Raw genomic sequence first — 16136 nt, 5'->3', positions numbered from 1 at the left:
TAATCCCCATATCATTATTATTCCCATTTTATAGATAAAAAGACTGAAGCATGAAGAAGTTTAAGTAATCTATCCAAGGTCACTGAGCACTGGAGCTGAGACTCAAACCCAAAGTCTGGCTCTAGGGTCTGTGCCCTTAACCATTTCTCTGTTCCATTTAGTGCTTCATTGCTTCTTTTCTGCATGATTGCAATAACTCTTCAATTGGTCTTTCTCTCTTAGTCTTCTCTCTCTCCAAGTTTTCGTTTCTAATTTTTACCTTCAAAGTGGCCTTTCTGAAAGACTAATCTGATCACAGTATGCCTTTGTTTAAAAACTTACTGTAGCATCTAGGATAAACTCCTTTATTATCTGTTCTCTGTCTACTTCTCCTCTCGAATTTCGTAGTACTCCTCTATCAAACACCTGAACAGTAGCCCTGAGTGAGGTTTCCCAAATGAATGACTCTCTCCATGAGTATATTTGTTTTTGCAATACAGTTTCCCTTCGCCTGCACACTTCTCCATTTGATTGATTCTTACTAATCCTTTAAGACTTGTTTCAACCATCTCTTCTTTGGGAAGCCTTTTTTTAATCCCTTCTAGCCCCCAGCCATTCTAATTTAGGTGATCTTCCTGTGTGTGTCCACAGAATTTTTGCATAGCATGCCTTGGGTTATTGACTTACTTTCTAACACTTGCTTTCTCTGCCAGAATGTCACCTCTTTGGATTCTGGCCCTTAGTGCCAGGCCTGGCACATAGTACACGTTCACTGAATGTATATTTGAGTGAGTAAATTATGAAAATCCTTGTATGCCAAGGTGATCGGAAGCTTCACACACATGAGTGAGATCTTTTGATTACTTGACCTTTGCTGCAAACCCTGAAGAGTCTTTGAGACTGAAGGTGCTGTTTTTCAGGCACTTTGCATGTTTGTCATCCAAGTACATGTGTCCTGGTGTGCCAGCAGTGATGAGCACCTTACTGGCCAACATCAATGCCTACTATGCCCACACAACCGCCTCCACCAATGTCTCTGCGTCTGATCGTTTTGCAGCCTCCAACTTTGGGGTGAGTGTGATGTAAAAACATGTAACCTGATTGTTATCAGTTAACAAAGTTTGATTTTTCAGTCAGTACTGCAGAGCTGATATGCCTAAAATTCAGATAGTTGCCACCTAGATAATGAACTTATTTCCTTATGGGTAGTTAGACTATACTAGTAGACTCTCCTCAGACGTGGATAAGTGAGAAAAGGTGGAATAGCACCACTGTGGTTTGTGCGGTGGGCACTACCTGGGCTCAGGGAGAACCTCTCTAGGCCAACAGCTTGGTTGAGTCACCATGTTCCTCAGTCCTGCAGGTTCACAAAGGAACCTTCTTAATATTATTCAGTCTCTCTCTGACAGATTCATACCACTTAAGTTCATATGAGACTGATGTCTAAGCAAGAATACCAGTTGCATACCAGAGGCTGTCCCTTTTCTAGTGTCTGGACAGTTTTCCTGATCCAGGGTATGCCCTTTCCTGTTGTTAAGGTACTTGTGAAGTTGAATCATTGCTCATAATGTCACCTGACATAAGTTCAGTGTAAACTGGATGGTATATATCAGACCCACCACAAATATTACCTCTTTAGGGATAAAATTACTGTTACTCCCAAATCTACTGGATCTCTGAGCCCTTTTTCTTGGTGCTGACCACTTTTTTGATGTTGTTGATAGTCTTTCTGTAGATGAATTAGTATCATTGATTAAGCCAGTCAAATATCTGTTCCATTCTGTCTCTCCACATTATATATTGACTTAACTAATATCTAATGCTATATATAATATTATCAATATGTGAGCTCTAGGAGTGCTGCACCAATAGCTTACAGGAACATGATTCCACGTTTAATTATACTTTTCTATAAAAATAAGCTATTAAATAGTATTTGTTGTTTATTTTAACATTTAAAAAGTATAAACTAAGGGAAATGATATAGAATGTGGTTTAAAGAGAAATCCCCTTGTGTCTCCCTGATCACCTTCCAGATGCATCACTATTTCTCTCTCCCATCGTCACTGCTAGGCTGTGGCTGTTTAACTGTTAAGAGCTATTCCAAGATAAGTTAGGACACCACAGACACAGGAACAAGTTGGAGAATGTGTTTAGAGTTTCCTTTTATCTGACTAAGATGAGTTAGAGTCCCAAAGGGATGGAGATGCACTGGTCATCTCCTCTTGATGTGTATAGAAAGCTGTTTCCCCTCCCAGAGACTTGCTTTCCTCTTGCCAGTGTGAGACGATTCCCCAGTTTAAGTGCTAAGAGATGGAACAGGAAAGACCTATCCCATTTCTCTTTTGCGTGGTTTGTTGTTCTCCTCATGGGCAAATATGGGACAGGGTATGTCCCCAGCTCAGTGTCTCCCTCTCACCCAGAGATGATTCTCTTTTTGCTACAGTCTAGAGAGCTTGGAAATAGATTATTTCTGTTCCTCATTATTTGTTTATCACCCTCAGAAAGAGAGATTTGTGAAACTACTGGACCAACTGCACAACTCACTGAGGATTGACCTCTCTACATACAGGGTGAGTGAAGACATGGCTGTGGGGTGGGACAAAGGATAATATCAAGATCAGTCTAGAGAGACTTTGGACCAATCATGACTATAAAGATCGAAGGCAAGGAAACTTGGTCTTTGTCATCACATCCACATATATGGCCAACGTCACTGACACCTGTGGTTCTTCAAACTCCAAGGACCATGCAGTGTGTAAATAGTAGCAGGTGTGGCTGCTTTTTATAGATAGTTGGCTTTCTAACCCCACTCATGTCACTCTGCCAAACTCTCTGATGACATATTCATCAAGGAGTCTCCTAAGGATAATCTCTTCCAGAAAGCCCCCTTTAAAAATTAGATAATTATATTTCCTTATTGCATTTTTCCATATTCTCCTCATTTTCCAAGAGAGGTGTGAGAATCTGACTAAGGAGAGAGAGAGTATCTTGGTTTGGGCAAGTAATTTGTAGCAGATGTCATGTCCATTTCTAGAATGGAGGGAGGAAATAGATGTAGTAGGAGGGTGGGTGCCTAGGACAGGACAGGGAAATGGGCAGTTTTTCCGTTCTTCCTAAGTTAGGCCTTCTTAGAATGACTTCATTACTTGCTTTAAAGTGTTGTGAATTTCCAGAACAGGCAATATACCCACATTAAAAAGTAAGTATAAAAACAATCTTAAAGTCAAAAAGAAGTGAGATTTTAATTATCTGCACTTTCAGTGCCCTCCATTTGCACGAATAATGGAGAGTTGACTGTATATCTTGTATTTGGCATATAAGTAGCCATTTGAAGGTTTAAAAAAGCAACCCTTAAAATGGAGAGTGGCACAGCATCGTCCTTAAGCCTTCTTTGGCAGCTTCCTCCTAAAACTCCTGCCAAAGAGAATGAAGTGAGGCGTGGTGGGAAGATCCTAAGGAACTCACTCCAAAAGCAGTTCTGCTCAGAGCTTTGCCATCTGCTGGCTCCAGAATGGTAGAGTAACTGGGATCCATTATACAGAAAGTACGTGTCTTGGATCCCAGTCTGGTCTGTAGTATGGCTCCACTTATATTCCAGGATATACAGTTAGATTGTAACTTTTGAAGAACTCACTCATTGGGTGTAAGAATCTTCACCCAAGAAAAAAGTGTGTGTGTGTGTGTGTGAGTGTATGTTCATTTGTGCAAATGCTCACACGTTGCATGGGAAGTAGGGTTGGGGGTAGGATGTGTTGCTTTCTGGGCTGGGGGTTATTAACCCCTGCTTTTGGCAAGGGCCTGTGTCTGTGGAAAAGAGAGGGAGACCTGTAGTCTTACAGCTTTTTTGTTCCTCTCAACTAGGGAAGATCCCAGTGGGTAACACTTAGGGAAGCTTCTGATTTCATTGCTTTTGGCAGGGAAGGCTTTCATATTCTTCTGTTCCTTTCTTACATTTGCTTGATTTGCAATAGAATAATTTCCCTGCTGGGAGCCCTGAGCGACTTCAGGACTTAAAGTCCACAGTGGATTTGCTGACCAGCATTACTTTCTTCAGAATGAAGGTAAGAGATGAACTGGGCTGGGCAGTGCTAGGCTGGGGACCTGGCCACAGGGACATGGAGAATCAGAATCACTGGGCATAGTCTAAGGCTATAGGATTTATCACCTTTAAGCCCACATTTCCAAGTAACTGTTCCTGAGTTACTTCTAAGAAGACCATGGGTCAAGGAGGATGAGCTAGGCAGTTCTCCCCATCAGCTGTCCTGACAATTTCATCCCAGGGCAAGGTCCAGGGACCTACAGAGGGGTGAAGGAATCTGGAATAATTTGGGGGCAGTTCTAGGAGGAGAAACCACTCAGGTGAGCAGGACCCTGGACCCATATTTCTTTTTATTAATTGGCAGGTGCAAGAACTGCAGAGCCCTCCAAGAGCCAGCCAGGTGGTAAAGGATTGTGTGAAGGCCTGTTTGAATTCCACATACGAGTATATCTTCAACAACTGCCATGACTTGTACAGCCGCCAGTACCAGCTGGTAAGAGGTTCGGGATCAGGTGGGGCCAGCTGTCAGTCGTTCTTGGAGCCTCAGCTTCCCTTTGCTGTGGCCATGGTGGAAGGGAGCTCAGGATAAAGTCCTTGATGTTCTCGAGAGTGAGTGAATTGTGGAGTGGGGACCATCTAGACCATGTGAGACATCTGTGGATGGACAGGAACCACTGGACAAGATGTGACATAACTGAGTTGAACAGAAGTGGCAACAATAAGTTTCACTTTGGTATTGAAGAAAAGTGACCTACATTTGAGAACAGTTCAGGGGGTGAGTAGGTGAATTCTTAGTCCTTCCCAGGGTCTTTGGTTTCCCCCGAGGTTAATTTTATTCTGACTCATGTGAACCCCTCTATGTTCCAGGCTCCCTTCCCCTGAGATCTAAGCTAGTGGCTTGTGGCTGTTTAACTTTTCCCTCTGACCACTTTTCTCTGCACTGCATGGTCTTCTGAGACATACTCATTAGCTGACTATCAAGGCTAACCCTGTCCTTCTGGGAGGCTGAGCTACTTCATCTGGTTTAGGCTGGCATCCTAACTCAGTACCTGATGACTTTGTATGTTTTTCTAAATCCTTCCAGTGGTATCCTTTTTTTTCTTATTTCAAAGCCAGGACTTCCTTCTGGGTCTAATTACTCAGTTACAGTTGCTATTTTAGGAATGTCTTGCTGAGCACACATTTGCAGAGTAGATTCCCTTCAGTCCAACGAGTATGTGTTGAATGTTTGTTCTAGGCCAGGTCTGAGGAAGCATAGTGCTCCTTCAGTTAGTTCACAGTCCCATAAGCATATGCATAACTCCAACCAAAGTCTGTTAGAAGGGACTTGAAAGAGAGATAAAATTGAAGGAGGAAGAAGTCATTCTTGATGAGATATTGGGAAAAGCTACATAAAACAAGGGTATTTGAGACAGACCTTGAAAGGCAGTAGGATTTGGATAGCAAATGATGGGAGGACAACCTAAATCTCTGGGACATTTACCCTTTGGTGAAGACATCCAATTTGTAATTCTTCCCAGGAGCACCTTAGTAAAGACTAAAATCTTGTTCATACTCCCCGCTTGCATTGTCAAGTTTGCTTTTTGTGCAGGTACTATCTTTACAACTTCCTCCTTTATTTATTTTTGGCTGCGTTGGGTCTTTGTTGCTGTGTGCGGGCTTCTCATTGTGGTGGCTTCTCTTGTTGCGGAACATGGGCTCTAGGTGCGTGGGCTTCAGTAGTTGTGGTTCACGGGCTCAGTAGTTGTGGCTCACGGGCTCAGTAGTTGTGGCGCACGGGCTTTGTTGCTCCGTGGCATCTTCCCAGACCAGGGCTCGAACCTGTGTCCCCTGCATTGGCAGGCAGCTTCTTAACCACTGCGTCACCAGGGAAGTCCCACAACTTTCTCCTTTTAAGGTCTGTAAAACCTCCCGCTGGTTCTGAAGTCCATGGGAGGTTTTCCTGGGGTCTTTGTTTAGCTTGCCACACTCGAGGCTCTGCCATCCATCTGTGGATTCTCTCTGGTTGGGGAAAGACACTGTTCTCAGCTTTTCTCTTTCAAGTATGCAGTAGGTCTGTCTGAATAGTTGGTCTCTATTCCCTAGCATGAGATGAACCTAGACTTTGAAAGAGGCCTTACAAACCATTCAGGGACTTTCTTTAGCCTTTGTATTTTGCTAACTGTTTTTTACTTTCTCTCACTCTCATTTTCTCATTATTCATTATTTGTACTGAAGTAGACCCTTGGTGTCTTTTATTTCCCTCTACTGACCTTCAGTCATTGGTTCATTCATCTATCCATTCTTTTAACAGATTGAGCACTAGGGATGTAAAGATGATTAAGACACATTTCTGCTTTGGGGGAGCTCATTGTTTGGTGGAGGTGAGGGGCAAATTACTACATTTATTGGTTTTTGTTATTTTATTGTTACTATATTCTATTGTAGTTGTAGTTGTCTGTTACATCTATATGAGAGGTTCACAGAGGGTGCTCTGGGAGCCCAGAGAGAGGCATCTAACCAGACCAGGGGTGTCAGGGAATACTTCTCAGAAAAGGTAGAGCTTCAGTTGTGGCTCACGAGCTCTAGAGTGCAGGCTCAGTAGTTGTGGCGCACGGACTTAGTTGCTCCATGGCATGTGGGATCTTCCCGGACCAGGGCTCAAATCCATGTCCCCTGCATTGGCAGGAGGATTCTTAACCACTGTGCCACCAGAGAAGTCCCTCTCTTCTCTTTTTGATAACAGCTGTTCTAACAGGTGTGAGGTGATATCTCATTGGGGTATTGATTTGCATTTCCCTGATGATTGGTGATGTTGAACATCTCTCCATATACTTGTTGGGCATTTGTATATTTCCTTTGGATAAATGTCTAAGTCCTCTGCCCATTTTTTAATCAGATTTTTTTTTTGCTATTGAGTTGTCTGAGTTCCTTATATATTAATATTTTGGAAATTAACCCCTTATCAGATACATGGTTTACAAATATTTTCCACCATTCTGTAGGTTGTCTTTTTATTTTGATTGTTTCTTTTGCTGTGTAGAAACCTTTTAGTTTGATGTAGTCCCACTTACTGATTTTTGCTTTTGTTGTCACATCCAAAAAATCATTGCCAAGACCAATATCAATGAGCTTTTTCCCTATGTTTTTTTCTAGGAGTTTTATGGTTTCAGGTCTTACATTTAAGTCCTTAATCCATTTTGAGTTAATTTTTGTGGGTGGTATGAGGTAGGGATCCAATTTCATTCTTTTCCCTGTGAATATCCAGTTTTCCCATTACCATTTATTGAAGAGACTATCCTTTCCCCATTGAGTATTCTTGGCTCCCCGTGGTCTTTTCTTATCCAGCTAAGCAAATAACTTTCTAGATGCAATTCTTCCCCCTAATAACATTCAGGGAAGTTAAGGGAAGTTTTGCTTCACTGAAGGCTGGGCCAACCTGCATGCTAGGTCTGTTACGTAGCCCCTGCAGAAACTGAAGGAGCTTTTCAGAGTTGCGATGTACATGTGTGTGGTGGGGCAGGGGGGTGATATTAGAGGAGGGCCATCACTAGAAGAGAAGGACTGCCAGTGGGGGTCACATGGAACTAGACCTACTTAGACTGGAGGGGCTGCGTACTTCAGCCAAGAAGTCACTATATCCATAGCTACTGGGAGAAGGAGGAAGGGGGACAGGCATCTTTATGCCTGACCAAACTTATCAGAACAGTGCCCTGGAGCTGGGGAGAGAAGTTCTCAAGGACAGACTCTTCGTGTCCAAAGACCTCCCAGTGGTCACCCCTCTGATAGAACAGGTGTGGTCTTGTGGAAGACAGGCTGTAGGAGAGGAAGGGTCCCTGATTCTCAAGGAAGGGGCATGGAGTGGGGAAGAGAGAGAGGAAGACTCTCCATATTCTACTCTGACTCTCACTGTCTATCACCATCTCCTTGGGAACAAGAATCAGGAGCTACCTCCAGAGGAACAAGGGCCCAGCATTAGGAACCTGGATTTCTGGCCCAAACTCATCACGCTTGTTGTGTCAATCATAGAGGAAGATAAGAATTCCTACACACTCGTTTTGAACCAGTAAGTATCACCTCATTTGGCCCTATCTGTTTGGTGGTTGGTTTGTCCATCTGTCTAACAGCCTCTTTCTTTCCTATCTCTATGTGTTTGCAGTGCCACCTCTTCCTCCTGTTCGTCCATCTGTCCCTCTGTCCCTTGTATCTGTCTGGGTAACTGTTTCTGGAGACATGTGTGGAAACATAATGGGGGGCCCTGCCCAGACTGAGCCATCCTCCCTCGAGTGAGAGACCTCTGGGAATGGCTGCCATAGGAGTCCCAGGGGATCCAGAGAGCATGTGTGTATGTGTCTGTCTGCTATGAATAAAGTGGGCCTTCTTATACCCACCTCCTTGCCCTTTCTCCTCCCGCTTATTTAGCCTGGGCCTGTCTTCCAACCTCAACACTTCTCCTCTTGGCCACAATTCCCTGCCTTCTAGGCATCATCTCCCCTAGGGCCACCTTGCCTGAGGGGATCCTCTGCCCCCACTTGTCCTACCACTGGCCCCTGGGTCCCTTTTCTGCAGTTTGAGCCTAGTAGCCCTGTTTCCTAGGCTTCTCCTCTCTTCGATCTGACCTCCAAGAACTTGGCATGTTAGCCTTGGAATCAATCAAATCAAATGGTTCTTGCCATGTTCTCTGACTGTGGCTTCTTCCATCATCCAGGTTTCCTCAGGAGTTGAATGTGGGAAAAGTCAGCGCAGAAGTGATGTGGCAACTCTTTGCCCAAGACATGAAATATGCACTGGAGGGTAAGGGTGTGCCCAAGGCAGTGGGCTGCAGACCCCTAGTCCAAGCACCTTGTTTGCTGTCCCTTTCTTCTCCCAGACAACTACAAGTTCTGGGTGAATAATACAGTGAGAAACTAGAGCGATTTTAGGCATGGTGGGTGATAGGCCTCAGGAGGCGTTGGGTAGGCAAAGCTTCAGCCAAAGGAATGATGGAAATGGCTGTGTGGATGTAGGTTCCTCCTTCCTGCTTTAGAGCAAGTGCCTATTTAAAACTTTCCCAGCCCTTTCCTTTCCCAGAGATCAACCCTTCCCATGCAGGGTATTCTCAAGTGGCCCGCTCCCTAGAGAATGGTCTTATGAAACTTATCTTTACAGTTTTACAGAATCTCAGAACCTTAAATACATAGATAGGTAAGGATTATTTTCTCACGCTGTAGACTGCCTGGCCTGACTTTCCTTGAAAGTTGTTCTGGATTGGTGTGACAAAGCCAGAAAGATACTTCTTCCTTCATTTCTCCTATAGAACAGGGTCACAGACCAATTATTACTCATCTTGTTCATCCAGCTTATTCTTTTATTCATTTCCCACTTTGGTCCACAAAGATATCACTCCCTACCTGTATCAGACCTTCCAATACCCATCTGTGCTCACTTATTTAGCTGCATTTCCTATCTGTTTATATATGTTAAAACATATATATGTTTATATATAAATAAACATATATATGTTTAAAACAAACACAAAAGGTTTGAACTGCTTCAAGAGAAAGAACTAATGTTGACCTGGTTTCAAATCTCAGTTTAACCACCTACTCAACAGTGTGTTCTTAGACTGAGCTACTTAACTTTTGTGAGCTCCCGTTTTCTCATCTGTAAAATGGGAGTGATGATAGCATCTATTTCATTGAGCTAATGAAGTAACTGAGATGTATGTGACATACCTAGCATACTGCCCGGCATTTATTAAAGGCTGATGAGCAGAGATGCAATTTTAACAAAATAGTATTTTGATAAGATTTTACCTCAATGGAAAATGGGGGCAGATGGAACAGGGAGAGACTGGAAGCAGAGTGCAGATAATGTAATCATTTAGGGCTGAGGGGATGGGGCTGGGATTAGAGCAGAGGAATTAGAGGAAGAATGCGATTTGATAGACATTGGAAGGAAGTTGTGACAGGGCTTAGTAATTGTCAGAATGGTGGAGGGCAAGAGAAAGGGAGACCTGTTTAATAAAAGGATAGTGTTGACTCCAACTGTGAAAATGCTATCATTCACCCAGTATTTTTAAAGTCAACTTTATTGAGGTATAATATACATACAATAAAATAAAAACACTTTAAGAGTACTATTTGATGAGTTTTGACAAATAAGTACACCTGTGTAACTACTGTCCCAATTAAAATATAAACAGAAAGTTTCTTCATGCCCCTTTGCAGTAAATCCCCACCCCATTCACCAAGCGTACTGAGTATTTTCTTTGTGCCACGCACTGTGCTAGTTGAGATGAATGAGGCATAGCCCCAGCCCCTGAGAAGCTCCCAGATTAGTCAAGACAACAGACCTATAAACTGGCAGTTACAATTTAAAGTTGTTAAGTGCTACCGAAGGAATAAGCATAGGGTGCTGAGAGGAGACCCATGTAACCTGGACCTGGGAAGAGCACCTGGGAAGGCTTTCTGGAGGAGGTGATGTACAAACTGACACCTGAAGGATGATAAATCTTAGCTGGTGGGGAGGGAGGGCATTAGTGACAGGGAAGGGAGAGACAGGCATTTTTGGCAGAGGACACAGTATGTTCAGAGACCTGGGGTCTAGACAGAGCTGGCATGCTTGGGGAACTGGAAGCAGTAGTTCAGTGTGACTAGCACTTTAGAGTGTAGGGGAAGAGAGGAGTGAGAGGTGAAGATAGAGAAGTAGGACAGAGCTAGATCATACAGGAGGTTTTAAGCCATGTTTAGGATTTTGGACTCTATCCTGAGGCAGTTGAGAGGCATTGAACAACAATCCCATGTTAAGAAAGGGATTAACATAACTAGATTTTTAATATAGAAAGGCCACTCACTCTGGCTACAGTATGGAGAATAGGTTGGAGGAGGAAAGACCAGTTTGGAGACTATTGTGGTAATGCCGGTTAGCGATGGTGGTAATGAGACCTAGACAGGTAAAAGCGTAATTAGAAAGAAATGGATAAATCCCAGAGAAGTTTTGGAGATGAAATCAACAGCGATTGGTGAGTTAATTGGATGTGAATAAAGAGGAAGAAGGAAGACTTGAGGGTGATGCTCAGCATTGAACAAGAGGGTAAGATTAGTGTGTATACCCTGTTCAGCTTCAGCTGGAGATGTTAAAATGGCAAAAGGTGGTGACTGGAGTTAAATCCAGGCAAAGTGAGATGTTCCATCAAAGCCTTGTATAGACATTACCAGAACCGGGGAGATATCAGCAAGCTGGAAAGTTGAAATCATGAGGTTGAAAGAACTCTCCAAGGATAAAAGATGAATGGAGGGAGGATTGTGGCAGTCACGGGCAGGAGAAGGTTTAGCTACCCTTCTGCCCCTTTTGACAGATTAACCACGCCCTGATCACCACACCCCACCGTCAACAACCTCAAGCGACTACTGGAGCATGGCTCTGTGGGACTTGTTAGAATAGTTTAAAGTGTGCCCAGTGTTTCAGCAATCGTCCTGTTAGTTTTTGTACCACGGAAGTTAATTAGAAGTTGGGGTTTTGGACCAGAGTACAGATGATGGAGAATTCTCTGTAAATACAGTAACTTGCAGGTCCCTAGAAGAAGGCAGTTAGGGAGCTCTGGAGTGACGGAGCAGCACTGCCTCACTTCTAGTGGGTTGTTGGACAGGAAGGAGGAGGGGCCCTCCTGGTGGTACCTTGTTACGTCTCTAGGTTCTTGGCCTGGTTTAAGGACAGCAGGGCGGGAGAGAAGGGGCAAGCCCTGAGAGAGTCTCTCTGATGTCCCTGATTGTTTCACTTTCTTTATTGCTCATTGGTGTCTCTGCTCTGTCACAAGCATCCACTGCCATTCGTATCCGAAAAGTCCTCTTTCTGGGTGGTAAGAACTTCTGGTTGTTGTCCCTTTGCCTCTAGTCTTACTCCTGTTTCCTCTTCTCTTGCTCACTGCTTCTTAGAAGAGACTGCAAATGCAACTCCGGGTTGCGATGGTGCTGCCTACAATGCCAGGAGATGAAATTCCTGGGACAAGGGAGCCTTGTGAGGCTGAATCCTGGGCTCCCATTTCCTCCTTGAGTGTCTGCTGTGCCCATTCACAAGGGCCAGCTGCCCCAGACTGGCTGTTCTGCCTTGACCAGGAGGAGCATCACCATGGCAACTCTGAGTTGAGCAGTAGAGTTCCCAAGGACGATGACCTTCCCTTCTCTGTTGCTCAGTACTCTCCCCAGTTTGCTTGCTTTCACCATTGTTATATGTAAGCACACAGTTGGCTTTTATTGTCCAAATTAATGCTTCATCTCTAAAGGGGGTAGATGAAGAAAGCCTGTGGGTGTGGCCAGTGCTAGACTCTCTGGGCAAGCTGTGGGTGATCGTTATCCTAGATTTCCCAGAAGGCTCTGCAGATTCAGCTATATAACCTTTCAAGTCCATAAGCATCCCATTTTCTGTAGCAGGATGGCCCTTTCATCTGGCTGTGTTTCCAAACTGACTTATTTGCATACTTCTTTGAGCGTTCAGTTTTCAGTGTCCCAGCTCTGCTCTGGGACCCTTCAGTTTACTTCAAGATTCTGTTACACCATGGCTGCTCAACTGCTCGTTCTGTCAGCTCGGGCCCATTTTGGTTTTCCCTGTGTCTGTGTGGTTGTCAGTGACCCATTTATGTCATATACGACTGCTCATCTCATTTAAGTCCATCTGAGGAAATGGCTCAGGTACTAGGATTAGAAAAGCCCTGGAAAACCATCATGCCTCTCCAGTCCTGGGCAGTTTCCCCACTAATCAGCCTTAGCACCTACATCCTTTTCTCCTCTTCTTCACCAGAGGCCAGTACCTCACTTGCACTTCCAAAAGCCAGCACAGGAAGGACTGTGGGCCTTATCTGGGTGTCTGGCTTAGTCTCTAAAGAAAGATTTGGGCCAGGCTTTTAGCAGAGTACCCACTGTTAGAGGGAGATAGCTGTGAGGAGGTGCTTGGGAGTCACCCTTGTTCTCAGACATTTGATAGAGCCACCTGACTAGATCTGCCGCCTTGGGAAAGCTCAGGAACCGTGGCCTCTACTGCCAGGACCTGACCCAGCCTTCCTCCCCACCACTAGAGCATGAGAAAGACCGGCTGTGTAAGAGTGCTGACTACATGAACCTGCACTTCAAGGTGAAGTGGCTCCACAATGAATACATGCGGGATCTGCCTGCCCTCCAGGGGCAGGTGCCTGAGTACCCAGCGTGAGTCATCATGTGGGGGCTACCGAGGGAAGAGGGGCGCTTAGCGGTTGGACAAGGCCAGTATCCTTACAGTCAGGTACATGGTATATGCCAACCACTAGCTCCAACCCCCAATTTTCCTGCCTGGCTGCAGGTGGTTTGAGCAGTTTGTCCTACAGTGGCTGGATGAGAATGAGGATGTGTCCCTGGAATTTCTGCGTGGGGCCTTGGAGCGAGATAAGAAGGATGGGGTAAGTCGGGGGCTTGGGCTTCACAGGGGTCAGGCCAGGTCTCCCAGCAATTGGCTATCAGCAGAAGTTCCTGGGCTCTAGCCAGGATGGCTGTCCCTGCCTTGTGGAGTCCGTAAGGAGGGCTGTCGAGGGCCACTGAGCCACCCCTGCTGGGCAGAGAGCCCTTTAGAACCTTACAGACTTGGGAAAAGGTAGCAGCTGAAGATGACCCTGTGTGTGGCCTTCCTTAGTTCCAGCAGACATCAGAGCACGCACTCTTTTCCTGCTCTGTGGTGGACGTCTTCACACAGCTCAATCAGAGCTTTGAGATCATCCGGAAGTTGGAATGCCCAGACCCCAACATCCTTGCCCACTACATGAGGAGATTTGCTAAGGTGACCATGACCTTCCCTACCCCTCCCCTCTTACCTCCATCACACTCACAGCCTAGCCACAGGCCTGAGCTCAACCCCTCTTTGTGATGGCCTTTGGGTTAAGCCTGGCGTTACCCCATTCTCCTTTACTTGAGTCTGGGGCAGACAGGTGGGTTTGTTTCAGTGCTGTTCTGGGGTTGAGAGGGTGATTTGTCCCTTACTTTGACATTCCCCTTTACACACCTGTTGTTACTGTTCTGGGATGAGAAGTGCAACCTCAGGTAAGATCCTTGTGGGTAGAGCTAAGGGTTCCTTCTTTCCTTTTCTCCTCTTTTCTCAGACCATCGGGAAGGTGCTGATGGAATATGCAGACATCTTATCAAAGAACTTCCCAGCTTATTGCACAAAGGAGAAAATGGTGAGGGTTAGGCTTTTTGCTTTTGAAGCTATTCTCAGAGCTGAGGGTGGGGTGGTTCTCCTGACTTGTGATTCCCAGCAGGGCTGGGCTTGAGATTATGCCACAAAATAGTAAGAACCTGATGAGGAGTTCCTTTGTGCCTCCATTTGGTAGTTTATTCTCTACTGAGCTAGGCCTTTGCTTAGTCTTTCTTTCTTTCTTTTTAATACATTCAGAGAGTTATAAAGGGTAATCCCATGAACACCTGGGGCCCACCACCCGGCTTAAAAGCAGAAACATTTGCTTCTAGTCTTCATTCAAGGAGAGCTGTCTGCACTGGTTCCAGATCTCAGTGCTTAGGGAGAGACACATGTAATATGTGTTGTAAATTCCCTGTGGCTTTTGGAGTAATGTGAGAGAGGGAGGGACTGTAGACTGATGAGTTCTGTGCTGAATAGAGCCAAACTCAACACCTCCCTCTGTCCCCAAAGCCTTGCATCCTGATGAACAACATGCAACAACTGAGGGTCCAGCTGGAGAAAATGTTTGAGGCCATGGGAGGCAAGGAGGTAAGTCTTAAGGTTTGGGGTTGCTGCACTTTTCCTTTGTTCCTGAGCTCCCTGGCCACAGAACTCCACCCTCTCCTGACTGGGTATAGACCAGGAGTTTAGCTTGGGGTCTGGAGTGGTTTGAGCTGAGAGATTTGAGTAGGCATTGGGGTAGAGGCCCTAGGAGGGAGGAGTGGGGGCACAGGAAGGGAGGAAAGCATAAGAGAACCAGCTTAGCCAAGCCTGCCTCCTGTGGATACAGTTGGACCCTGAAGCTGCAGACAGTCTGAAGGAGCTGCAGGTGAAACTGAATACGGTTCTGGATGAGCTCAGCATGGTGTTTGGAAACAGGTCGGTGGCCCCAGAACACACGGCCCTCAGAGCCAGGTGTGGTGCCTGGCCAATCCCAGATCCCCTGCCCCACACTCATCCATCCAGCCGCACATATGCGGATCTTCCCCCTCTTCCTGCCGGCTGTCCCTGTTGGAGCCACACCCTGAGTATGCTGGAGTGGAACCAAATAGCTGGTGCTGCTTTAGGGACAGTGTGCATTTGGGGCAGGGAGGGCTGCACTGTGGGCACATGTGTAGTTTCCAGGTGCGGATTGATGAGTGTGTTCGACAAATGGCCGACATCCTGGGCCAGGTGCGGGGCCCAGGGAATGCATCCCCCAGCGCCCGGGCCTCAGTGACTCAAGATGCAGATAGTGTGCTCCGGCCCCTCATGGACTTCCTGGATGGCAAGTGAGTACAGCGCTGAGGACTGTCCTGTAGGGACGAACAGGGCAGAAGCAGTCAGACAGAGGAGCCTCTCAGGGAGGGGGAGCTCTCAAGCACTCACCCCATCCTTACCTGTTGCCTGGTCCTGCAGCCTCACACTTTTTGCCACTGTGTGTGAGAAGACGGTCCTGAAGCGGGTACTGAAGGAGCTCTGGCGGGTGGTAATGAATACAATGGAGAGGATGATTGTTCTGCCCCCACTTACTGACCAGACGGTAAGGACACCTCCCTTCCACTTCGTCCTGCTGTGTCTCCCTGAACCTGCTCCACGCTTCCTGATTGAGTTTGGAGTTCTCTGCTTTTGACTGATTCGCTCTCTGCCCAGGGCACCCAGTTGATCTTCACTGCTGCCAAGGAGCTGAGCCACCTTTCCAAACTCAAGGTACTCTGGATGTGTGGGGTCCTTCTGAGGCTGGGGGTTGCCTGGAAGGAAGGAAATTTGACCTTTGAAGACTGAAGCAGAGGGGAAGGAGAGGAACATGTAGCTGTGGCTGACAGGTGGGGGAAAGACTTTGATGACAGCCATAAGCTGTCCTGATGCTGTTGCTTTCTCTGGGGTTCTAGGACCACATGGCGCGAGAGGAAACCCGGAGTCTCACTCCAAAGCAGTGTGCTGTCCTTGACCTCGCCCTGGACACCATCAAGGTGGA

The 16136-nt window shown here is 45.9% G+C and overlaps 1 protein-coding gene across 6 annotated transcripts in view; it reads left to right on the top strand.

Annotated features, from left to right (window-relative positions):
- UNC13B (unc-13 homolog B) overlaps positions 1-16136 on the top strand; it is a 243211-nt gene that overhangs the window by 221465 nt on the left and 5610 nt on the right. For all 6 annotated transcript variants that reach the window (XM_082468359.1, XM_082468356.1, XM_082468357.1 and 3 more), the window contains 16 exons: positions 900-1050; positions 2484-2552; positions 3954-4043; positions 4386-4514; positions 7939-8066; positions 8709-8794; positions 13053-13179; positions 13313-13409; positions 13640-13783; positions 14103-14180; positions 14651-14728; positions 14970-15058; positions 15298-15450; positions 15578-15701; positions 15812-15868; positions 16051-16131. In XM_082468359.1, the coding sequence (XP_082324485.1) occupies positions 900-1050; positions 2484-2552; positions 3954-4043; positions 4386-4514; positions 7939-8066; positions 8709-8794; positions 13053-13179; positions 13313-13409; positions 13640-13783; positions 14103-14180; positions 14651-14728; positions 14970-15058; positions 15298-15450; positions 15578-15701; positions 15812-15868; positions 16051-16131 (1681 nt within the window). The remainder of the gene's footprint in view (positions 1-899; positions 1051-2483; positions 2553-3953; positions 4044-4385; positions 4515-7938; positions 8067-8708; positions 8795-13052; positions 13180-13312; positions 13410-13639; positions 13784-14102; positions 14181-14650; positions 14729-14969; positions 15059-15297; positions 15451-15577; positions 15702-15811; positions 15869-16050; positions 16132-16136) is intronic.

The sequence above is a fragment of the Balaenoptera physalus genome (genome assembly GCF_965194825.1).
Source record: "Balaenoptera physalus genome assembly, chromosome: 7".
Taxonomy (NCBI): Eukaryota; Metazoa; Chordata; class Mammalia; order Artiodactyla; family Balaenopteridae; genus Balaenoptera; species Balaenoptera physalus.
The sequence above is the reverse complement of the archived record's forward strand: the minus strand, read 5'-3'. Positions and strand labels throughout refer to the sequence as shown.